This window comes from Hipposideros armiger, unplaced genomic scaffold (genome assembly GCF_001890085.2).
Source record: "Hipposideros armiger isolate ML-2016 unplaced genomic scaffold, ASM189008v1 scaffold_6, whole genome shotgun sequence".
In the NCBI taxonomy this organism is placed as follows: domain Eukaryota; kingdom Metazoa; phylum Chordata; class Mammalia; order Chiroptera; family Hipposideridae; genus Hipposideros; species Hipposideros armiger.
In genome coordinates this window covers 6,658,987-6,684,906 of record NW_017731356.1, presented here as the reverse complement: position 1 = coordinate 6,684,906, position 25,920 = coordinate 6,658,987, and the positions used below count along the sequence as shown (strand labels likewise).

General features: G+C 45.5%; 1 protein-coding gene across 1 annotated transcript in view; it reads right to left on the bottom strand.

The window, feature by feature from the left end:
• Nucleotides 1-1,192: 1,192 nt before the first annotated feature.
• The window catches only part of PAPPA2 (pappalysin 2), a 224,310-nt gene continuing 199,582 nt past the window's right edge, over nucleotides 1,193-25,920 (bottom strand). The window contains exons 21-22 of the mRNA XM_019646831.1: nucleotides 4,290-4,388; nucleotides 1,193-2,067 (exon numbers count right to left, since the gene is read on the bottom strand). Coding sequence (XP_019502376.1) covers nucleotides 1,993-2,067; nucleotides 4,290-4,388 — 174 coding nt within the window. The 3' untranslated portion in view covers nucleotides 1,193-1,992. The remainder of the gene's footprint in view (nucleotides 2,068-4,289; nucleotides 4,389-25,920) is intronic.

The following is a 25,920-nucleotide window of genomic DNA, read 5'->3' as shown; positions in this document are numbered from 1 at the left end:
AATATGTGTATATCCCCTTATCCTTTTCATTCCATTCCAGAATATCGCTCTTTCCTACATGAAGTCTGGCTCCAGATAGTGGTAATATTTCCTCTTCCTATTTGCAAAGCCACTGCGTCTGTGTTGATGGGAATATAGAAAACTTGTGGTCAGACCCAAAGAGTGGACGGTCCTGAGAGGCCGAGGTTGCACTCGAACTTTTGCCTGTTCTTGGCTTCCTTTTGAGAAAAAGCTTTGAGGGAGGCAAGCTTCAAGCCCTTCCAGGAAGGATCAACTTCGGGTGTTGAACGAAGAACTTCGCTCCTTACTCTCTTTCCCCAAGGTCTAATCCAGAAACTGTTGCTAAGAAACGCAACCACAGTTGCCCTCGTGCAAAAAAAGGAAGCCTGGGATGCAGGGGCAGGCTGACGTGCTCATGGTATGTGCAGTTCAGCTACTGAACAAGACAGAACAACAAAATGGGCCCTAAATAGTTGAAATTCTTCTGTCTCCCCACAGAGTGTCACCCTTGCTCCACGTGTTTCCATAGCTTGCTCAAGTCGACATCTCTGGGTCATAGATGGGATACGTAGCGTTTGAATAGAATTTACCTCAGATTCTGTGCTATTGAAAGGATCCCTTTGATCTGCTTTGGAGGCTGAGTCTCCCTGATGCATTTCACCCTCCTGCCATGGGCTCTGACTTGCCTGACCTCTCCTTTCTCTATGGTTTGCCTTGGCTCCCCCACCCCTGCCTGCCCTTCCATCTCCTCCCGCCTTTCCCTGAGCCATTTCCATAACGTTTTCTTCCCCGGAAAATCAATAATTGGTCATGTGGCTGTGAATGACAGCCAGGCCTGGGGACTCAGAAGGCGTGAGACCACAGGCCAAGTGTGAGGAATGTGTGAGTTGCTGTAATTCGGGTGATGCGAGAATGAGCCCTGATATAAACTTGTTGACTGACTGGCTGGCAGACAGCCACCCTTGAAACAGCACATATGGAAGTGTAGAAAATCCTGGGTCTCACCGACTCCAGCGAAGAGTTCCGAGAAGTGAGGAGCAGTTAATATATTCTTTTTGGATGGATACTCAAGAACCATAGGCTAGCTCTCCTGGACCCATTGCCAGTGGGTCCTCCCACCCAACTTTCCATCCCTCTTAAAATCATCATTCCAATCCCCCCCCCCGCCATTTCATCAAAGTGGGCCCAGCTCCCAGCTCATAAAAAGATGATTAGCTGACACGTTAGCATCAAGAAGTCCATCTAATCTCTCTCTCCTTCTCCGCTTCCCTCTCGCCCCGCCAGTGCCCATCATGGAAAGATGGCAGGAGGACATGCTTGTCTTGCTGTCCCCAAACCCTCAAACCAAAAGCATTCATTCTGGACGTGAACTTCACAGCAGCATGTGTGGAACCATGGATATGTTTTAGCTTAGTAGACAGCAAAAAATATAATATATATAATATATTTATATAATTATGTTTAAATACTTATAAAGAATAACTAACCTCGTTATTACTAAGGGAGACTACACAAAAGAAAGGGAGAGAGCCAGCTGCGAGCAGATGGGCCCTGACAGGTGGCAATTCATTCAAATGGGTAGGAAGCGAGTCCCCGGGCCCCTTCTCTTCCAGGACTTCGGTACTGGTTTACAAGCTGGGCGGGGCCGAAGAGGTGGCAGGGGGCAGAGTCGGGAGTCGGGCAGGAGTTGAGGATGGGGTTGGAGACACTATCAATCAGAGGAGGGTCCTTGTGTATCTATTGTATTTCTCCTTCTACTTTTAATCAGCTGCCTCTTTGAAGAAATCTTTGCCCATGATTCTTCCCTACTCGAGCTACTTGATGCAACAGCTGGCGCCCACACACATCTTCCTGCTTTCCTTAGAAGCTCCTTTTTGCTCGACCTCCTTCATGTCGTGAACTTTCTCCTTCATCCCCCTGCTGTTCCCTGGTGTGGAGGCCGCCCTTTCTTAACTGCCTCCAGGGCAGAGGAAGGAAGGCTGGATCCCACGGTTACTGATTTTCCTCTGCCTTGGGGTCTCGGCAGGTGCATTCATCCAGGTCACAGTCAGCAGCAAATGGGATGACCTAGAGGGGATCAAAGAAAAAGTGAAATAACCCATTTTGGTGCCACGCGTCACGGTTTTCAACCAGGGTTCACGTTTCTTGCGCGGTCCTGGAGGAAGCGCGGGATTACGTGTTACTATCACAGCACTGACACGGACATTCAGTTCTCTCACTTACTCAACCAGGTGTCGCTAGGCAAAGTGAAACTTCGTTGCTTCACGTTCCTCATATATAATGTGAGGAGGACGACAGTAACTACCCCAGGGGGTGTTTGTGAGATTTAAATACGATGATGGTATAAAACACACATTTCCAGGCACCTATCACTACTGCTACTACTTCTAATAATAACCATACTGTCTAAAACTGCTGCTGTTGATGTTTTTGCTGCTATTATTATTGTCACAAAATCCCTGTGAAGTAGGTAAGATGAATGTTGGTGTTTTCTTGTCCCAGGGAAGGCAGGGAGAGGTTGGATGACTTAACTATGGGTAACAGCATACCATTTCAAAATCCACAGCCGTCCAGCCTGGCTCTACCACTCCTGCACCTTGGTGTTCTGGGGCAATAAAATTGTCTCAGCCATCTTCATAAGCAGAGGTGTCACCCTTCTTGAATCCAGGATACACAGTGGCTTCGTCAAACAATGCATCTCTCTACCCATTGTTTGTGGCTGGATTGCCTTCCTCCTATGTCATTACCCCTCCTTCACGCCAGAGATGGTCCAGGAAAAGCTCTCTACCTGCTTGTGCTGCTACCAACAAACATACTTTTGGGGTGTCAATAACTATTTCAGAGAAATCTGGGCATTTGGGACACATGATGTAAAAGTGGCAGAGATCCTACCCTTCAGGCATGGACAATCCAATGAGATAAAAAACAGATATCTTTTAATAGTCCAAGTACGCTGGAGAGGCTTGGTGATTGGGGCTTGTGGGCTGGAGAGTGGGTGGGATTGTTTGGGAAAATTCCCCCGCTTATTTTCACATACGAAGAAAAATGTGATTTTGGAGTCAACGGGGGATGAAGTGCCTTTTCCATCCTGATTCTTGGTTTGCCAGCTACAATCACTGAAATCCATGGAAGACAAATCCGAGATTTGCTGGGTGCAAGATGGCAACGGGGAGAGAATTGCTTGCTTTCTTCCTCAGTGATCGCGCCTTCCTGAGTAGAGAACTTGGACCAGTTACTTTCCACAAGTGAGAATAGGAACCAGCTGGCATGACTTCTGACCCACAATCCAAGCATGTGATCTGTTTCTCTGGGTTTGGGATTTATGGGTGTTTAGAGCAACAGAGGGTCAAACTGAATTGTGGTACAATGAGCCCCTGAGTGGTGGGCATGAAGTACGTTTGAGTAAGTGGTGAGAACAGTGCCTGGCGCATAGTGAACCATCAGTGAGCCAGTCGCCTCAGAGGTATTTGGGTCTGTGGAGAGGTGATCATATAGGTGTGACTTTACTGTGGAGGCATATACAGGGCACAGATACCATCTTTTGCATATTTCTGATTTATCAAATTGGCCAACTAGCATCTTTGGAGCCCTTGGTTTTTTATCCACTATATTGCAATTTCAGACTATTGAATTTTACAGGCTTAGCTTAAGCATATCTGCTAATTTTATAGAACCCAGAGCAACTGGGATAAAGGGCATCAAGAAAAGGACTACTGTTCAGGATATGGTCTAGGAAGTGCTCCAGGTAGTTCATGGTGGCCACTCAACACATATCCGCAGTATGCTTGTATTGGGTTGTCGTAAAAGTTATGACACATTTTTGCAATGGAAAACAGAGGAACAATACGTCATGACTTTTCCGACAACCCAATAATATACTTTACCAGGTTATCCATTTAATTATGAAGATTAATAATTGGATATCACCACTGGTGTCCCTGCCTCCCCCAAGGAGTGGAGGCCACTATTCCCTGCCTACAGAGATGATTCCTGGACAATAGAAGGTAGGTGTGAGTCTCAGTAGCAAAAGCCATGGCTTTTCTGAAGGAGTTACTAGGCTGACAATTAGAGAATTAGTATTTTCTAAGAATCTATCCTAAAAATCACTACCCTTAATCTTGTCACTTCAGAAGCTCCAATGCTTGGTCATTGTAATTCTCTCTTCTTACCTGATGAATAAAAACCAATTCTGATACACCATGAAGGAGAGCTAGCCAAAGCACCTGACTTTATTCCTGGAGTTGCCGCCCTCTACCCACCTAACCCCCATGTGAGGTGCCCTCACTTACCTTCTTGGAGGAGAGTGTAGAAGAGCAGCAGTCGCCCCCATCGTAATGGCAATAGGCCCGGTTGTTGATAGTGTCACACCAGCCATCTGCTTGGAAAGGCTGGCAAGGAGGTGGGAGTTCAGTGGCCAAGTCCAGCTTCACTGTACCTCACCCTGCTGCCCCCCTCACCCCTACCCCAACAAACTGTGGAACACAAGAGATACTACAGGAGAGCACCCAAGGGGCAGGACACAACTGCCCTAACATTCTCAAGAAGTTGTCAAGATAAGGCCATTGGCTTAAGGAGTTGTCAAATTTCACCTGTAGCCCCCGCTCCAGACCTACTCTGGGGTCCAGAATGGCTCATCTGACTCCTGATGGACTGTTGCCTCTTCTTGTAATAACAGGCCCTTATATCATATAGGTTTCAAAACAGCTTCACACATTTTAAATCTTGATTATCAGAAAAAACCTTTGCATCAGGCAGGGTTGGCTTTAAAAATCCTATTTTCTCCGTAAGGAAACCGAGATGACAAAAATTGCCCTGGGCCACACAGCTAGGGTCAAACAGAGCTTGGCATTAGAACTCATGTATCTTGACTTTTTGCTGCTTCTCACAGATTAAGGACCATAACTCCCACCCCTTCTGCAAGTGCTTGTATGTATAGACCCTAGTAGTTCTGGGTGCTATGAAGGCTCAAATGATGTCTGCCCAGAGTGCAGTGGTCCTAGAACTTGGGACACCAGCTCTGGAATGGACCGAGTCCCACACGTACAACCACCTCTGCACACACAGCAGCCGGACACGGGTTAGAGCAGAGCAAGCTGAACTATTTCCATCCACTCCTGTTACTGCTGCAAGTTAACAGGAACGAAAATGGGAAGGGGGCCCAGGCCAAACCAGAGTTAATGGAGTGTTTCACCCCAAAATGGAATGCATGATAAGAATAGCAACAAGCGGTTAAAAAATAGCTCAGCAGCCCAATGCATTGTTTCTCTAGAGCCACTCCTGGAGGGAAACAGTGTCCCACAGCATCCTGGAGGGCACCTCAGCAAGCCCACCTACTCAATCACATTAGCTGCTCCCCATCCTGAGCGGATGCCCGACGGCCAAGCCTCAGTGGTCATCTCGTGGTCAGACTGCTCAGGCCACAAGATTCAATAGAACTCCTGAGTTCTGAGGCCACCTTTCGGTTTACGTGTCCAAATCGCTTTCTCCCCCCCGCCCTTCTTAAATGTCAAATCGAAGGACTGTTCCCTATTTTGCCATGCTTTGATGAGCTAGATCACTAAACTCGAAAAACGGCCATTAAATAATCTTCAGCAATTGAGTTACATCAGAAAGGGCTCATCCAAGATATTACTTCAGTGTTTTGATGTATTCTACGGGGTCCTGAGGTCACTGGAACCTCATTCCAGATGTGTACCAGTTTGCCAATCACTAAAAAGCTGCTACTTGTGGGGTGGAACTCAACAGCTGTCGCACAGCTGCACACCCATGTCAGTTGAGAGCAGGAAGTGAAAATGAATTTTGTTTTCAACACCGGCCTCACTGGGATGAAAGACAAAGATTCTGAGATGAGCGTTTGTCTTTAAGGCTGGAGCCAGTTCCTCTGGCTCCGAGAGCTTGGAATAACCACACAATCAGGACTTGGGTCCACCCCTGCAGCCAAATATTAAGACTCAAAATACAGCTAGCAGCAGCCTTAACATCTATCGATGCTCTTGGGTCCTGCTGAGATTCCCCAGAGTTTTCTTTTTATCTGTTTCAAGTGTTTGGAGTATATTTCGTCATCTAACATGGCATCTGTTCCCTTTTCCTCCAACCCCAACTGACTCATTGGCAAAGCTTAATCTGTTCCTTTCTTTTTCATGCAATTGTCTATAAAAATCCAAAGACCACCCAAAATACTTTCCTGACATATATAAGTACGGTTTCAGTAAGGAGGATTAAAGGGACAGCTAAAGAAGCTCTTCCTTCTCATAAAAACAACTTAAGCGTTTGCATGGATTAATAAAAAATACTGAGGAAATTTTCTTTCCAAAGTGCTCCCCAAGGATGGCTTCTCATCTCAAGAACATTAGGGAAGATACCTTGAAAAGAGCAGAAATGGCCAGGTGGCCAGTGGGCCCTTGATAGGCCATCTGGGACCACCCACCTATTTTCACCTTCTCTGAGTCTCACTGGACTACGATTGCTATCGTCCAGACCTGATTTCTAGAAGCTGCTTCTTTCCTGCTCTTAAAAGGTCATCTGGGAAGAGAAAGGAAGTTATAAAAAGGAGCAGGAATACAGAGAAAAGGCTGAAAAGACCAAAGTCTTTAATTTACTATATATACCTATTAGAATTAATTGCTCCTCCCCCAAGCTGCCAAAAACAACGTCTCCACCCTAAATAAACAGAGGCTCCTATGGCAACATGCTCCTGGGAAGCTTGACAGCTTGAGTCCAAAGTTACAATGGAAAAAAGAGGGAGGGAAAAATCACTAATTGATCCAAAGTTTTGTAAGCCTCTGAAGACTGGATGGCTACTAGGAGATCTAAATCTCAATAACTGACAGGTGTCAGATGTGGGGTGTCACTCCTCCCCTCAGGACGCTTTCCTAAGGGAGGGTATGAGGCGTGGTTTCTCTGCACAGTGTCACCATGGGTGACACACTACCCACACATATACCTCATTTATCCTGTATTTTTTCAAACACCTGAACCGTATTCCTTTAGGAGCCACTTTTTCATTTTCATTTTAGCTGTTTCGACGAAAGAATAAAACCTTGATAAAATGCCTATTTCCCTGTCTTTTGATATCTTACAGAATACAAAGTCACCAACATGAACACTTCATTGTCACTTACAGGGAAGCTCTGTGTAGTGGGCCGTTTACCCTTCACCAGATGAGGTTCGTCCAACACGCACGCGTGCACACGCACACACCATTTATCTCTGAGCTGGAGTCAAGCTTCTTAGAATTGTACTTAAATAGCTAAATCTGAGGGAGCCTGGATTACTCTTCTTATGACGTATGAGTTTGATGATACCTGTTCTAGTTACAGGAAGGCACGTCTGGCCAGCCTCTCCTCCATGCCAGCTGTGTGCCAGGCAGGGGAGGTGGCCAAACCAATGGCTACACGTAAGTGATGGAATATGAAGAGGAAGGGCTGTCAGCCTTTCCTAACTACTCTACTTTGGAAACTTCTCAAAAGTAAAGATACTTTCTTGATGTCATATCACCTGGTGATATTTTCTGTTTAAGGTTCTTCTGAGGAGTTAGCCAGAGAGATGATAGTTCTGTCTGTGGTCAATGGATGTAGTCATTCATTCGATCAGTCAATATTCTTTCTTCCACACCTTCATGTGCCAGGCATATGGGGATACATCAATAAATCACACGCAGCTCCAGCCCTTGAGGGAACCCACCATCAGCACTGGCAACTCACTTTGTATGCTGAGAGCTAGCAGGGAGATGGCGGCAGGAGAGAAGAGCCTAGGTTTCTGGGGTTGAGCATATGCGTGAGCTTTCAGGGGCTGACTGCTAAAGCTAGCCCCTATGGAGCAGAGTTTAGGATGATTGAGGGGAAGAAGAAAAGGAGAACAGGTGGGTGGTCCCAGGCTGCCCATCACAGTGCCCACCCTCAGAAGAGTTCTGTCAACTCTGACTGATTGGCTGATAATGCCTCTATTACTTGAATTAGATTAAGAACATTTTTCTTCGACAGCTTGCAACAGAACTCATGACTGCATTGATGTTTTAAAAAGGTTAGTATGGACTTGAGACCTTCTAACCTACAGGCTGGGCTCTCAGCCAGGAGTGACAATATCCCCATAGGTAAGGCATGGGGCAGAGTCCTGACTTACCGTCTTGAGGAAGGTTTTAGACCAGGAAAAGACATAAATATGTTTTTGCCTAAGCCTAACACATTTTCTTTCTCCCACATCATTTCCCATCAGTACCCTCGTTACGTTAATAAGTCAGTCCACACCCATTTCTTCATATTGAGTAGGCTGCACCAGGCTCAAAAGAAGCCCTTTTTCCAGGGCTGAGTGGTGACCTCTGGCCTGATTCTTATTCTCCTTTCATGCTGTGGGGCTGCCTACTATGTCCATATTGTTGGGCTTCTCCGTGAGGACTCTTAGAATCTCAGGGGCAGAACTTGGGAGGCCTTTGAGGCCCCCTTAAGGACCCTTGATGACCAGAACAGACTTGCTTTTTGTTTTGCAGACCACAGATACATGAAATTCTCAGGCAAGAGGGAGCCTTGAAGGCCATTTAGCACAAAACTCTCATTTTACTAATGATGAAATGGAGCCTTAAAAGGTGAAACGTCTTGCTTGCAAGGCTGGTTAGTGGCAGTCCTGGGAACAGAGCCCAAATCTCTGGATTCTTAATCTGATGTTCCTTCTACTACCCCAGGTCACCAGGATTTAATGATCCCATTAGTCTTTTCATTTATTGGGAATGCTGGGTAACGTAAATTCCTTTGGCATCTCTATAAGGAGGGCGTAAGTGTAGGAGCATTAATAGTGAAGTAAACCCAGAGATCCAGCACAGAGACAAAGAAAAGGTCATATATATATATATAATCTCAGCTCCCCTGGGTCCCCACAGCTTCATGTCTATTTTTCTCAGTTGCTTGTCAAACATTATCCCAAATAAGCTGCCTGGCACTACAGCTCCTTTCGGTCCTAGGCTTGGTCGACCTGTGTTTCCCTACAGGCTGATTTCCCCTGGAGGAAGCAGCACCGTGCTCCCATCCCATCAGCAGATGCCTGAAACCCAGAAACATTTATTTCTGGCCCCAGAACGTTAAAGCCAGGAGTTTTTCTGCTCACTGCAGTCATCTGAGGAAAGAGGAAATGAAGTCATCCCACTCTTCCAGTGTTCACCCCTTGGGGTGGGAGGTGCCCAGGATCTCACATTTGTGGGTTTGCGACAGTCTTCTTGGAAAATGTGAAATTAAAGTAGGCAGATACTCTGAGATGGATTGAGCAGGAAGAGTTTCTTAGATACAATTTCCTCTGGAAAATCTCATCCGGCTTCCCGGACCCAGAGAGCTCTCCCTGTCTGTGCATTACTACGGTACATTTTATCCATATATGGACATTATAGGACTTAACACTCTGAGTGTGTGATCAAGAGCTCAGGGTCTAAAACTCTTTTTAGTCCTGGAGACTAGTTCAGTGCCAGATGCACACTAGGTTCTCAAGAAATAAATAAATATGATGGTGGCTAACTACATTTCCTTAGCATACTTAATGACCAGATTCTTCCTTTTTATTATTCCTCTACTCTAGAAAATTTACTAGGCACGTTGCTTTATAAGAATCACATAACTTAGGCACAGGTCCAGCTTTTATGGGCATGTAGTCCTTTCCTATTTCTTTTCTTAGTATAAATATAAACACTATAGACACACACTAGTATTGAAATAGATTTTATACATACACACACACACACACACACACACACACACACACATAGATATAATCTATTTCAAGATCCTACTAAGTGTAGTATTGTTATACATTCGTTTCTGAGTAGGAAGAGATAGTAGAATATACCATCTATAAGTTCTCCTTCCATAGTAACCCAAAAATGTTGGATCAAATTTAACAATATTTTCTCAGTTCTACCGCTGGGATAATAGGAACAGAAGGGAAATCCCCAGGGACCAAAACCAAAAAAGAAGCTGAAAACCAGAGCAGACAAAGAAGGCGCTGAGACCATGGCTGTCCTGGAAATGCTTGCCAGTATCTGTAATCAGATGGCTGGGTGTTAACAGCTGGCCGGGAATAGGGGCCTAGGTCTTGGGCCTTTGCAAGGTGGGGTCTTTGAAGTAACTGTGTTAGGATTTTAATATGGCTGCCTTGGTGCGGGCTGCTATGCAATGACATAGTCACGTGGCAATGCTGCACAGGTTGACTGGCTCACTTGGTACCACGAGGTTTGTTCCTGCCTCGCAGCCCTGAAGTCTTCATGATTCAAATCCAGGCCTTGGCAAAAGCATGAATCACTAAGATATGAAGGACCTACCGAATGACCAGCTAACGGTTGAAATCGCAAAGAGTACTTCCTTGAAGGCCAAGGGTCTACTCTACAAACAACAGATAGGCAAGATGTAGGTGAAAAAAAGGCGATGATGATACACATTTTATTGGATGGGCAGAAGAAAGCAGCCTTGTTTGGTGGCCGGAGAGAGGGATCAGGACTTGGGGTCTAGTCTGATGGTCCATTGTGCTTTACTGGTCCATGTGAGGTCATAGAGTTTCTGTGTCAGGTTTCAAACCTCTGCTCATGCAAGCCACCAGACCCTCAAAGAAAGAAAAGCAAATATGTACCTTTACAGGGTCTGAAAGAGAAGCCTGCTTGTAACCAGCTTATCTTATCTGATACCAAAACCAAAGCACAGTCTCAGAATAGGTGTCGCCAAGTAGTGCAAAAATGTAATCTCTTATGAGAGAAACAGTTGCAATAAATTGAGATGGAAAAAAAAAAAGGCAAACAGAATAAGGTCAAATGACATCTTTCATCCGTACTATTTTCACCTGCTTCAAGGTCCCCAGAGCTTTATGGCTCCTGCCCAAGCAAATGATCAGGGCTGTACAGTATGGTGACGAAGGACAGCGGATGTGGTGTTAGATTAACCGATGCCCAGATCACAGCTCTGCCCCTTACCGGCTGTTAGACTCTGAGCGAGTTACTGGCTTCTTTAAGCAGCAGTATCCTCATTCATGAATGAGAATAACAGCTACCTTGTAGGGTGGTTGTAAGGAATAAATGAGCAAAGAGAGGTAAAATACTTAGCACAGAACCTGCCCACAGTAAGTACTCAATGAATCCTGGTTGTGTGAAGGTGTTAGGAACACAGCCTTTGCTTCTGTACTTGTGGGTCGGTGTCTGAGTTCCCTCCATAGAGACTCAGGTTAGAAAAACTTCAGGATTCTGCCACCAACACTTTAGAGTCAAAGCCATGGAAGCTCCCATCCTGGTGAGCCTCCTGCCCCATTCATTTTTACCACAAATGCGTCCATCTGAGTCATGACAGAGGATCAGGTGACCAGGGAAATGAGTCTGGAACTCATCAAAACAGAGTAAGGAAGGTCTGACTGGCTTCTGGAAACTGGGGCTCTCCTCAAAACCATCGTGGTGTCTTAGCCTCCGAAAAAGCCCCAACCATCACTGACACCCCTTCCCTGATGTGCACCACAGGCAAACAGGAAGGTGAGAAGAAGCTCTGTGCCTGGCTGTTCAGCCAAAGCGAACCTGCGAGCAGCCGCTTTCGTGCACAGCAGACTCTCCACCTCACCTACAAGCAGACACCGACACCAGCCTGCTTCCCCATGTAGCCTCTTGTCTTGGCCCAACCTGGCCCGGGAGCTTCTCAGCCACCTTCCAAGGGGGCGGGGCGAGCGAGAGCCCTGAAAGGTGGGTACGGGTGGGGAGAATTCACGTGGAGTCTGCATCTGTGTGCCAGGACAACATCGGCTCAAAGTCAGAGCCCAGCTCCTCCAGAGACAGGCAGCAGAAGGGGACCTTCTCTCACCGGTCTTTGTCACACCATCTTAGGGGGGCTTAAAAACACAGTGGCACAGCCCTGCTGCAAACTCATGACCGGTCCTGCTGAGAAATGCCACTGCTACTGAAGGGAGTGTGTCCCTGGCCCTCTTGCGACCCAGAGGCCTCGCCTAAGGTAAGACACTGTGGCCCTCCTCTCCCGAACCTTTACCAAATCTGCATGGTACTGTGACAGCACCCACCCCCTGCTGCAACTTCTCTGTTCCTCAGATCTGCATAATCACTCACAAGGTCACTGGGTGGCTCCTCAGTATCAAACCCAACTCCAGGTCCTTAACAAACAAAACCCCTAAAACCTTGGGGCCATGGGGACAGCCACACTTCCATGTCATTCCCTTTATCATCCCTGTCCCCTTCTTTCAGCACCAAGGCCCCTGGATCAGCACGATGCCTAACACACCACAGCGGGTGCTCAGTGGACACCTGGTGAGTGAGACCGAGATCCCGATGGACTTTATAAACTAAGAAGGTGGAATGTTTCTGCTTTCCACATCTCTTGCCTTTCCTCTGAGATAAGGTACCTTTCCTCCATCTTGTTCCCTGGCCTCCCCAGGTACCCGCTCTCACTATCAGTTACTCTCTCTAAAACATCCCCTGATGTTTAGCTTAGGGTGACCTTCCAGATAGAGGTTCCCCTAACAGAAGACTCCTACAGAACCAAACTTAAAGGTTCAGAAGAATGAAACAGCAACATTTCAGGCCACGCAGGCACGGTGCCGAGCAGGTGGGACCTGCTGTGGGGCCCCAGCCACCTCTGTAGGTGGCCACCGCTCAGCTCCTCCACTCTTGGCCCTCTGCCAGCTGTTGTGCTAACCCCCCCCAACCCCCCCACACATGACAAACACAAAGCTGCACATGCTGCTCAAGGGCTCACACAGCCCTGGGAGGTGAAGGAGGCGTCAGAGGTGGGAGAGTGGGGTGGAAAAGTATGTGACTCCTGGAAGAAGGCCCCGGGAAGACTGGGGGTCCTGCTCAGACTGTGAGCCTTTCCCTCCCTCCGTCTCTTGGTTCCTTGGCCAGCCCGCAGTTCACGGGAGGCTGAGGCACGCCTGAGCTGGCCATGGGATGGACGCACCACCGCAGCCCCCCGCCAGGCGTGCTCAGCCCCCCGCCCGCAGCCCTGCCACACGCACTCATGCCAGGCAGCTCGGCACTTCTTGGCTGCCCAAGCCTGCCCGTGGAAGATGACTGGGAATGCAGACTGTGGGAGGGAACGACAATATTCATTGTTTGGATTAAATATTTTTCTTGGCCCTCCTGCTGTTTGCTGAGCGTCCATTTTTCTTTTCCTGTCCCATAATCTCTCATTCCTTCCTCCCTCTCTCCCTCCCTCTCTCCCTCTCTCTCTTTCTCACTCTCTTCCTCAGCAATCAGCACACTGAGAGAAATTTCGAGGGGAAGGCAGAGACTCCTAGGGTGGGGGGACCTGTTTTCGGAAGTCAAAGTGGCTGACAAAGCGTTCTGTCATTCTGATACCACGCCCAGCTCGTCACAAAGACTTCACTTTGGGGTAAAACTAAATCCACACACTGCTCTGGATTTTCCTAAGTGCCCATTCGCAGGGTAAACGCATAGCATGTGTTTTCTGTCTCATTCTCTTTCTTTCACATATATGTAACGTGTCTATGTAAATGTATGTACACACATACACATAAATATGGTTCATGCATGATATAGATATATGTACATTTTATATATATATATAAGATATATGTGTGTATAATATTTATATTATACACACATACATGAAAATATGTGCTTTTATTTTATATGGCTACACACACACATATACAATTTCTCTGGAAGCTCCAGGCATAAAGAATGAACCTAAAGTAAAAATAGTTTTGCAAACTACAAACCATCACATAGGAACAAGATACTAGTTTTATTTATATATGGCGTTTGCTGTATATAAGGCACTGGACTACAAGGTTTGTGCTCATGACCTTACGGGACCCTCACAGTAACCCAGTGAGGTAGGTGATATTATCATGCCCATTTCACAGATGAAAAAACCAAGGACCAGAGCTGTAAGGAATCCGTCTGAAGAAAAGATGGAGGGACCCGTCCGACGCCCAGGCCTGTGCTATAACCATCCTGATGTGCCCACGCTGCCTTCAGCAGTATCATCATCTCATAATGGCATGTCCCTCTCCACTTCCCAATACGGCACACCTGGTCCTATCCCTCACCAAAACTATGGGCAGGAAGTAGCCACTTTCCGTCTGAGGAAAAGTCAGTGTCACAGAAATCCACGAGAGATGGTGTCAGCTAGAATATTTAACTTCAAAACATACCCTATGAGCCGGGCATGGGGCTAGCTGCTGGAATCCTGGGATCTCTGATGGACACACAGTGTGTCCCGATGTACAAGGCAGCACAGTAGGTTCTGTGCCTTACAAGAAGCTTTGCTGCCATCAGCACTGAATGAGGCCGAATCTGAATAGCATCTGAGACGATAGGAAAGAAACCACAAGCCAAAGAAGGATTCCTTCCCGAAGTAATGAATGACACTGCTAAGAGCTATAGGCAGTCGGAATAGGAAAGGAGCTGGCATGTTGCAGAAAGGCTTCATGGCGTATGTGGGATTAGGCTTCAGCGTCGAGGATGAATAGGACTTGGGTGGGAAAAGGGGAAGGAAAATGTCAGCAGGAGGACACATATAAAGCAAGGCTTCGGATGGAAAAAGAAAAGATGGGTCTGTGGTTTTCTGCCTCAAGTAATAATGGCTCGAGTTTGGATCTAGGTCAAAATCTCCAACCAGAAGACTCTAGACCTGAAGACAATAGGGAGCAATAGAAAGGTTTTCTTTGAACAGAAGAAGAACATGACATAAAAGTTGTGCTTCAAAGCTTGGGTTGGGAGACAGTGGAGAATGATCAGGAGAGAAATGGCAGGGTCCAGAGCAGGTAGCTGACCTCAAGCAGGTAGAGCACGACTGGCTGGTTGTTGTACGGAACAGAAAAAAATCAGACAGAAAAGGGTACTGTGAAGGAAAACTGTCAGGACGTGGCAAACGGTCCTGGTTGGGTAGAAAACCCCTGGAGACAAACGCTTATCGATGACATTTTGACTATTCAAATCATGCTAAGCTTTTCTCAAAACATTTGCTCATTAGAAAAAGCCCTAGAAAGGATCCTTACTGAATCTAAGGACTGGGTCACTGGAAACAGAGCCTCATCAGTCACCACGTCCTGTCACACCACACAGTGCGACACTGGACACATTTTCTTTTTCCATATAAACACAGGCCCTAGAAGGTCCGTGCATTTTCTCTCCTGCCTGATTTCTGCCAAGGTCTTCCTACCACTTAGACATGACTATTTTATCACCCCCAGTAACATCCAGGCCCAGCCAGGCTGAGGAATGGCAGCAGGGAGGTGTCATGTTTATGCTAGTATATTTTCTTGCCAATAGTCTTGTTTCTTTCAGCCCCGGTCTAATTTTTAGTTCCTGCTCCAGTTGTGTGGCTGATTGCTGTGGTTCTCATCCTCAACCTGTCACGCCATCCTGGGTTGTCAGCCCGGCTGCTCTGTTCTCCGTTAATTGGTGCATCCGTCCAGTCTCACTTTCACCCATATGGAACCTATTCTCTGTGCAAGTGTCTTGTTTACATTCCCTTTATCTACGGGATGCTTGTCTGTGTATCTTACTCACTCACCCACTGAGCGGCCGTATCTATTTCACAACATGTTCTCTCGTCTCCTTTCCTTGGTCTCCGATCCTGGCGAAGCAGGGTTCACTGACATGCCGCCTCTTTCTCTGGCTTCAAGCTCGCAAAGCCCAGGGAGGTGTCCTAACAGGTGGCCAGCATCCGTGGGTTTTTCTAAAAGCCCTGCATTCCTAGTGTATGTGTTGTTTGCTTTTAATCTCCCTTCCAGATTAAGAACAGGGGCTCTGGAAGCAGACCACTGGGGCTCATTTACTAGTCCCACATTTGGACATAAACTCAGCCCCTCAGTTTCCTCATCAGTAAAACAGGAAGGATAATAATTCCTCATCATATGCACCTGGCACAGAATAAACACTCGATCAAGTTGTTGAGACCAGGAGCAATCTTTCTGTTTGTTTCCTGAGTGCAGGGAGCCTGAATGCTCTGGGTGTTAATAGGTCCCCGTCTGTGAAGGTGGAGAGTCGCCCTCCCAGAAGTGGCTACTGGATAACTTAGCGATGACCAGCAATCCCAGGGAACTTACCGCTCACCTTGCCCAACTATGGGACAGCATGTCTATACAGAACATAGCCTCCAGCAGGCAAAATACGTTAAGTGAAATTATCTGCAATCCTGATCCTCTCTCTTACATTCTATTGTTGATAGCCAGGTATGGCAGCTGATGCCCTGTCAAGGTTTGTCTTTAATCCCTTGACCTTTTTTTTTTCCCCCATCATCCCCACCTCTATGATGGCTTTTTCTCCCTCTGATAAACCCCTGCCACCGATGTATCTATTCCTCCCATAGTATCTGCATATTCTCCTACCCTTCTGGAAAACAGCTCACACACTGAGGGGTCAATGACAAATGCATATCTGCAACTAGATGAAAGGTAAAATATTAAAGGCAAAAACTGAATTTAATTGTGGGACGTTTAGGACTCGGGAGCCACATGGAGGAGGCAAGTATTTGGGGGAGAAATAGGACAGCCACTTATATAAAAAACAAAACAAAACAAAAAACCCAAAGAACCCTGGAAAACCCAGTTCTATGTGTCTGGATTTTTTTTTTTTTGCCCAGGTGAAGTGAGCATGAGCAAAATAGATGTTGTTATGGACTGAACAGTGTTTCCCCAAAATGCGTATGTTGAAGCCCCAACTCCTAATATGATGGTATTTGGAGGTGAGGCCTTTGGGAGGTAATTAAGTTGAGAGGCTATCATGAAGGTGGGGCCCTCGTGATGGGATTAATGTCTTTATAAGAAGAGAAACCAGAGCTTCCTCTCTCTATCATGTGAAGACACAGTGAGAAGGTAGCCATGTGCACACCAGCAAGAGAGCCCTCACCGAGAAACTGAGTCAGCCAGCACCTTGATCTGGGACTGCCCGGCCTCCAGAGCTGTGAGAAATAAATGTCCGTTGTTTAGACCCCCCACTCTGTGGTATTTTGTTATAGCAACATGAGCAGACTAACACACGTGCCTTATTTAGTGCGTTTACTAATTTAGCTATTTTTACTGAAACAGCCGAAAGAATTCCTAGAGATCCTGTCTGGAAAAAAGGAAATGTGAAAGGAGGTAAGAGAAGGCCAGACAGGAAGCAGCTCTCCCAGGAGCCCAAACAAGTAAAAGATCATTGGCTTCTGCTATCAGTTATTAGGCAACTCTGGATGGTTCTGGCCCTCGGGCTGGGCCCACAGAGCATGAAACCAGGGCAGGTGAGTGAGGCCAACAAGGGAGGCAGGTCTCAATGCAGCTACAGTGTCACCAGGTAATAAATAAGTGGCTCCACAGGCAGAGGCCATTCCCAGAAATCTAACGGCATCGGAGACATGCACCACCAAGTTTCATATTTCTCATAGTAGAAAGCCTTCAGCTGAACCTAACCTTATTTTTAATTAGTCCTCATGTTGCCTGGTGAGGCAGATTAATATGATTATCCCTAGTCCACTGATGGGGAAAATGGGACAAAAGGCCATGCCCCGAGGTCACTTGAGAAATGAGCAATAGAGGTGAAAATTAAACTTCAGCACTTTAAACTTCCCAAACTAGCACATAAGGCAGAGGACATCAGGGAATGGATTTCATCTCTACATGTTCAGGATCTTTCACATCTGGATGCATATTCAATTTACTACTTGATTTCTCTAATTAAAATATAAATTTAAAAAATAAAGTACTAACTCTTTGGTTCTGAACCCCAGTCTTCCATCTTCAACACATAAGAAATTTACCAAATAATATATGTCAAGAGCAGGCAAAGAAGAGAATAAAACGAGCATCACGTAGCCAAATCTGAATATTTATTGACTATTTATGGAAAATTAATATTAAACTAGATTGTGGGGGATCGGTATAAACACAGAATGATTAAACATGCTCCCTGCCCTCCAGAAGCTTCTCTAGCTGGACATTCAAAACAGGTACGCCAAGAAAAACCCAAATGGCACACACTTTCAATTGCAGACATGAGTCAGCTTTTCTCTTTGCTCTCCACAGTAGATGATGTTTAAGTATTACATGTTGATAAGTTGTTAGTTGAGCTTATCTCACAGTAAACTGAGATAGTGTGAGACGCAAGCTCAGGTGTCATCATCCACACCCCCTCCAATCCAATTAACTTCATCTTCAGATCCTCTCCCATCATCACACCCAACATCCAAACAGTCACCGCTCTACTGCAGAAATCGTTTTGTGTTCAGCCTCATCTCGTCTCATCTCTTTCCACTTCCTCAGTTCAGTGAGGTGGCTGTTACATTTGCTCAGGTGAGAGGATAAGGTGCTGCCTTTCACAGTCAAAATTTGCCACCATGATTTTCTTCCTAAAATGTCAGTCCTATCGTCTTTTCTCTGTGACAGAGATATTTAATGCTCTCCTGATATCTGTGTGTGTCCTTGTATTTCCCTGACTTGTTTGTAGTGGCTTGAGGTCACATCAATGGGAAGGCAAGTAGAAATGATGCATTAATTCTGGTCCAAGTGACCCAAGAGTTACTGGCCTCTCTGTTTCTTCTCTGTCTCTTTGGAGGGAGCCATGGAGACCACATTTTAAGCGGACAGAGGAATAAGGTAGAAGAGATAGATGGGTGCTCTAGAGAGCTACACCAGACTTTTTATAAGTGAGAAATGCATCCTTTGTCATGTTAAATCACTGAGATTTCAGGGTTAATCTGTGACCACAGCCTATCCTGATTAAGTCATATTCTATTTATAAGCCTCCATTGGATCAATACCGGCTACAGGATAAAGTCCAAACTCGCTGGCTTGGCACACAAGAGCCTGAGTGATTTACCCTAGCATAGCTCGTTAACCTCAAAATCATTCCATACTCGTTCAAGTTCCCCCATCAGTTTCACTGAACAGACTGATAATATTCTCTGTGATGTGCCACTCATATTACAGGGTTGTTTGTTATACGACCTCATCATAGCAACGCTTGAATACAGAAATTGGTATCAGCAGAGGGGTGCTGCCACATAAAAATCTAAAATGTGGGGCTTTGGTTCTAGAATGGCATACCAGGAAGCAAAGGAACTGTTTTAGGAAGCTGTGAAAGTGGAATAGTTTGTTATGTAGCAGCAACATATTGGATTAAATGTTTCCTGTAGTTGTGAGGGAAGTTAACAACTTGTAGGTCATAAAATTTACTTAACAGCCTATTGACTTTGGGCAAAGAGGATTTAAAGAATAAAGTTACTTTAAATAGGGTTAGTTAATGGCTACTAGCTTCTTTTGATAAGGTACTGCAAAAAGAGATGAGCTCAGAAAAAGTTTCTGCTTTGCCAGCAGAATCGACAGGGAATATAGAGTGCTAGAAATTCTAGAACTTGTGGTACCAAAAAACAAAGCTGTTTCTCATTTCCAACCAGCCAAAGACAAAATGGAATAATGCTTTGTGTTGGAAGACTGTCTAAGACTGAAGTTAAGACTTAACTTCAGGCAAAGGCCAAATCAAGGGGTGGACCATTACATCATTTAAAGTGGCACCTAGGAGAGCCCTGCAGCCATACAAAGTGACTAATAAAAAGGAGCCTAAGGACTTTGTCCCCAAGACGCCTCATAAACTCAGAATTAAGTCTATAGAAAGAGCTGCATCTTGAAAATACTTGTGAGGATAGCTTTTGGAAATATTGACTGGACTGACGTTAAATAAATATAAAACCAATAAAGTGTGTGAGACTTGAATTGCCCAAAATACCATCCGCTTGGATTAAAAGAGACTTACTGTTGGAGAACATAAAACAAGTTTTGGGTCCCCTATATTCTACCAGGAGAAAGCAGGCTGAGGAAGCCACTTAGCTTCTAATAGGGGGATGTCCTCCAATGCTCTGCTTTTGTGACCCAAGAGGATAATGGACAAGGGAGAGCTTACAAAAGTGCAGAACCAAGAGCCATGAAGGAAAGTGAACCAGGGATTAATCAAAAGCTATTCAGTGAGTAGCACTCCCTGCTCTTATAATGGGAGCTTTTGCAGCTTTCTTCAGAGACATTTCAGAATTGCTGTGGACCAGTGACTTAGGTGCCTCACTATTCTCCTCAAAAAAGGGGATGTTTAGTGTAGTTGTCTTGTTTCTGCTCCACTTTGCCCATCAAGTGTGTGGGAGGCAGAGAACTTGTGATTTTAGCACACTGGGCTCCGGATGAAGAGACGCTGCATGGCGACCTAATGTTAAGTCACGATAGTTTAGATGTCAAGCCTGACGTTGCGACTGGATACAACTTTTGGAGCGACTGGGCGTAAGCTGGGGGGAATGTGAATATAACAAATGCTTGCTGACGGGCAGATGTTATCATATGTCCACTGTTTGTCTGACTCTCTCTTCCTCTGCAATGACTTCACTGTCAGCAGACTATAATTCCCCTTCCTACTAATTTTGCACCTGGCCACGTGGTTTGCCTCGACCAATGGAATGTGAGTATGTGCAACACATGCTACCTTTGACCAGAGTTTTGAATGTACTGGCATGCCTCTGCAGATCCGTGAAGTAAACCTAATGCACAACCTGAAGCAGAACCATGTTTAGTAAACCTACAGAGGCATAAATAAGAAATAAATTTTGTTATTAAAGGACATCGATATTTGGGGATTATTTGTTATGCAGCATTATTACAGAAAAACCTGATAACTGCATCTGCCGCTACCTTTCCCATCTGCGCCTTTCCAACTGTTCCTCCTTTAAAACCCACTTCAAGTGGGGCCCCGTCTATAAGATCTCCACATAATGAAGGCACATTATTTGCTTAATTCTCTGTGTGTCCATGTGACTTAGTTCATAACTTTGTGTTATTACTCACGGGGTAGCAATTTAATCTTTTACCTTTATTGCATACCCTGTGTTGGGAACTCATTTATTTTTGCCATCGTGACACAGAGTAGGCACTCAGAAAATATTCTTTTAAGTGAAGAATTGAAAACATGGACCTGAAGGAGTGATCCTAGTTTAGTAACCATGGTGTAAGTCGGGAAAGGAGGCTATGACATTTGTACAAATCCTAGCCATTGGGGGGAGCAGCAAGCTTTTCGATTGAGACATTGTATGAGGCTCATACAAAAAAAAAAAGAAAGAAAGAAAAAAGAAAAGAAACAAAAACAAAAACCTGGATGAATTTGTTTTTTCATGTGCTGGAATTTGGAGCTTAGATTCTGTAGCTGAGCTTGGAGAGGTAGGAAGATGCCTCCCATGCATGAAGTATTGTTCATTCCTTGGTTAGAACATGTTTTCTTTGGGGGGTTTGCTGTGGTTTCTTTTTCTCTTTTCTTTTTATTATTTTTTTTCCAGCTTTGGAAGCATCTAATGTTTGCAATAACAATAACAACAACACAAATATGAGGCTGGCCCAGCATGAATCAGGAGGGAATTTGTTCATGCGGTGGGTGCAGGGGGGGGAGGGGGGAAGGAGGGGAGAAGAAAAGAAAAACACAGTTGCCAGGAGCTCAGCAGAAGAAAATTCCATGCATGACACGTGGCTGGCATTGGGGGCAGCAACATCTGTTCTCGATGAGGATCCCTGGTGGTGGTGCTGCTGCTGTGTCTGTGTGCGTGTGTGTGTGTGTGCATGCGTGTGTGTGTGCGTGTGTGTGTAAGGAAACACCCGGGCAGGAGCTGGGCTTCAGGAAGCCTGCCCGTGGCTCCAGCCTCGCTCGCTCGTCTGAAATGCTGCCCTCAGTGGCGGCCTCTCTCTGCGGGTTAGATCTGCGGCCAAAACTTAGCCTTGAGAAGTATGTTGCAGGCTAGAATGGGCTGTGGAAAACAAGCCCGAGAAAAGCCACAAGCGCCTCCTGACCCATTTGAATCCTTAGCCTGCCAAGTTCTCATTACTGACCTTACATAGGGAGGAAAACAGTCTATACGGCTGAAGAGGCTCTGGGGACTCCGCTGGGGAAACAAAAGGCTCACTCGGGGTCCCTGGGCTAGGGGTGCTGAGATAAGGGAGAGTCAACGAGTCTGTCTTCAGGAGAGGTGCCTGCTTTGGGGGTGAGGGGGGTTGTTTTTTTGCTTTATCTTTATTCTTTTTAGTTTGGTTAAGCATTCAAAGGCCCATTTTCTCTCTTACTCTTATTACTTTGTTCAATGAAATAGAGGAAGCATAAAATGGAGGGTGTGTGTCCTCCAGGGACGGTGAGCATCCTCTTAAGCGGGAGCTTGTGAAGGGAGGTCCCCACAAGGTGCTGGGCGGGAGCCGGGACGCTGCCAGCTCAGCCTCAGATCTGAGCTGTTAGCCCCTTAAATCAGGTTCTGATGCCCAGTTTGGGGACCTACACTTGGAAGGGTGCTTCTTCTAGAGCAGCGGTTCTCAACCTAGGGGTCACGACCCCTTTGGGGGTCGCATGACCCTTTCACAGGGGTCGCCGGGTACTTATATGTGGGCGTATCTGCATGTGGGCCTGGAGATGGATAGAGGAGCGGTGTCTCGGTTCCTAAGACCATCGAAAATATGTGTTTTCCGATGGTCTTAGGCGACCCCTGTGAAAGGTTCTAGAGGGACACAAAACTAGCTCAGAGCCATAGGCCTCAAAGGAATCAGACTGAGCTGGAAGGAGATAAGCAGAGGCTCTGCTTCTCACTGGCTCTTGCTACCGCTGTATGTGTGCGCCTCCTAGTAGCACCCTTGGTTGGAAGGCCAGTGGGCAGCATGGAGGACGTGTCACCTACGGTGTCGTCCTGCCTCGGCCTGGCCTTGCATCAGAAGACTTCCCACACAGGGATGACAATAGTGAATACAATCCCATACACGCGTGTGGCATTTTAGTGTCTACAAATGCTTTTACAAAAATTATCTCATGCGAGAGCAAAAGAACACGGTAAGTAAACCAAGGGAGCCATTATTTTCCTGTGGGAGTTAAATGACCTTAACTGTGGTCACATCACCGAGGAGAAGAAAGGCAACACGTGGAACCAAGCTTTCTCTTTTCAGTGCACAGCTCTCTCAAATAGCTTCACAGAGCTGAAGGGACGGACGCCTTGGGTGCATCCTCAAAGTCCCTGGTCAAGGTCATGCTAGGCGTAGACTTAGCAAGAACAATGAAAAAGCACTCAGGAGAAAAGACTCTTAAAGGAGCCATAAAACTCAGGGTCTCGGCCATCTGTTTACTCTTCACACGTCAGCAAAAAAAAAAATGTTTCCTTTTCCCCACAGTAATCAAGCTGCTTCTTACAACAGTTACCCTGCCAATCTTCCCCCACTCAAACTACATTTATGGAGCGTTTACCATGGACCAGTCACTGTACCACTGGGATATAACAGTGAATAAAAGAACAAGAAAGTTCCACCCAGTGGGGAAAATAGACATTAACTATAATAAAAAGTTATTTAGTAAATTAGAAATTAACAGTCCTATAAAAAAGTAAAGCAGTGTAAGGGAGTGCTATAAATTGAGGGATAAATGGAGAATGAGGAAGGGTAGTTGCAATTTTCAATCAAATGGTCAGAAAGGCAACATTGGGAAGGCTGTGTAAGCCGCTGTCAAGACTTTGGCTTTTACTCTGAGCGAAGTGAGAAATCCTTGAAGGGCATTAGCAGAGGCATGCTTGGCTTTCTCTTACATTTTCACAGGACCCTTTGGCTGTCGTGTTGAGAATGGACCGTGGTGAGATGGGGTAGTCATGAGACTAGTCAGGGCGCTACTGCGGTGATCCAGGTAGCAGAGGATGACAGCTCAAACCAGGGTGACGGTAGTTGGCATGGTGAAAAGTGGTTGGATTGTGGAGGCATTCTAAAGGTAGAGCTAGTGGGAGGGCCTCATTGATTAGATGTGGAGGGTAAGTGAAAGAGAGGAATTAAGAATGACACCAAGGATTCTGTCCTGAGCGACTAGAAGGATGAAGCGCCATCAGCCGAGAAGGGCAAGTCCGCACAGGAAATGAGAAAGCACTGCACCTGAAAGCCTTGAATTCTTTTGAATTCCACCTGCACCTCTGCCCACTTGATCTTTAGTCATTGTGACTGCCTTCCCACCTGACTCGGAGCCAACAGTATCTGTAATCTCTTCTATCTCCTCTTCACCTTGGGTCTCCAGGCTCTCAACCAGATTACTACCCACAGCCAATAAATATATTCGAGTCTGGTCCACATCCAAAGCCTTCCCATGGACACTGTTTTCACTTAAGCCATTCCCCATTTCACTCCTTGTACTGGGGTTCGTGGCAGAGTGGCAGACATTGCTAGTCCTTCCAATAAGCTTGGAGGTGCTAACTGGCTTTTTAAACTAGGCACATGTATTACTTTTATAAAATTAAAATTAAGTTTAAAAATATTACACAAAAATGTAGCTAATAAGGGCAGAGCTGAGATTTAAACTTATCATTAGTCAAGGGTTGAAATGTATATCTTTTTACTACACATGCTGTTTGCTGCAATTTGTAAATAATCGAAATAAATTTGGGAGTGACACCCTTATCTTTGTCATCACTTCACTGCTGGGTTCCTCAGAAGAACAAACTTTACATACTTTAAAAAATAAACCATGAGACTTAAGAGAATGCCTGGCTTGCACTCAGTTATTATAACAAACAAGTACTTAGTAAAAATAACTTCACTTTAAGGGGGTATCTATTTTAGTAGGATGAATGAAAAGTGATTCAAATTATATGAACTTTCTGAAACAACTTGCCTATATGACTACTTAACAAAGGTGTTATAAAAATGACATTGTGACAAGTGGTAGACTGATCTGTGTTCCATAGAATTTAAGGATAGTCTCAGTGGATGTACTGAGTCATGCTTAGAGTGCATTTAAAACACATTTGAGACACACAGAAAGAAATATTAGTGGAGCAAAGTCCCTGTGAGAAGAAGAAAGGGGGTGGATTATTTATAGATATAAATAGCCTGATTATATTTGCTCGCTCCTAATTCTGGTAACTTCAGCATAAGACTGGGAAGCATCTGGAAGGTGGGGCAGGTGGAAGAAAAGAAGGTAGCTTTGCTGTGATGGTAATTTGTAGGCAAGTGATGTTTAAATTGTCTGCAAGCCTGGGCTAAAAATAAAAAATCAAAACAACAGAAACATAAGGAAAAGCACAGAATAAATCAGAAAAAGGGGACAGTGGGAGGAGAAAAAGGAACAACCCACGTCTTAAAGAGGATTAACAGAGTGAGAAAGTGGCCCACCCCAGGAGGCTGAGAAGACAATGAAGCAAAATGAAGCAAAATGCAGCCTCTTGGAAAGCCCACCAGGGTGTCACAGCGTGGTTCCACGGGAGTTTTAGACAGGCATAAATTCTCATGAATGTTGTTTATCTGGATGAGGTTTTACAATTTGCATGATTGTGCTTTTAATGTTTCACTTAAAAAAAAAGGCAGGGGGAAAGAAAACAATGGTTTTTGCTTTCAAAATAAAAACCTAGTCCTAATTAACACTTGGAGTCTGATTTTCAGAGATTCCAGCTGGACGATCTGAAGGAGAGCCCTGCACCGAATAGGAATCTGGACAGCCGAAAAGACATGCCCAGATTTGCAGTCTGGTGCAGACTGCACAAAACTGGCAGCAGAATTCACAAACAAATCTCCAAGGGACTGAAATTTGGCAGCCAGCGAGCCTGGAAGACAGCTCCAACTTAAGCTAATTTTCCATTTTTCTCTGGATTTTAACACTTCCAACACATTTCGATTTAGATTTGTAAGGACCTACACTCTCCTGACCAGAAGTGGAGTTGCTGTCCCCATGACTGGCTGCCAGAACATTATTCTTTCCACTGTAATTAACCCTCTTTTTTTTATAACCCCTTTTTGCCCACAGACACTAACTTGGGGCGCCTGTGAAAGAAAAGTGAGCCTCTATGACCTGTCCCCTGAGAAGCAGGAATGATGGTTATACCTGATTTGCAAAGAGCTAAAAGATGGCAAAGAGAAGTTTAATTGCCGGCTATTGTTTAAATGACAAAATATAAATAAAAAAGGAAACAAGAAAGGTTAAACAACTCCACAATC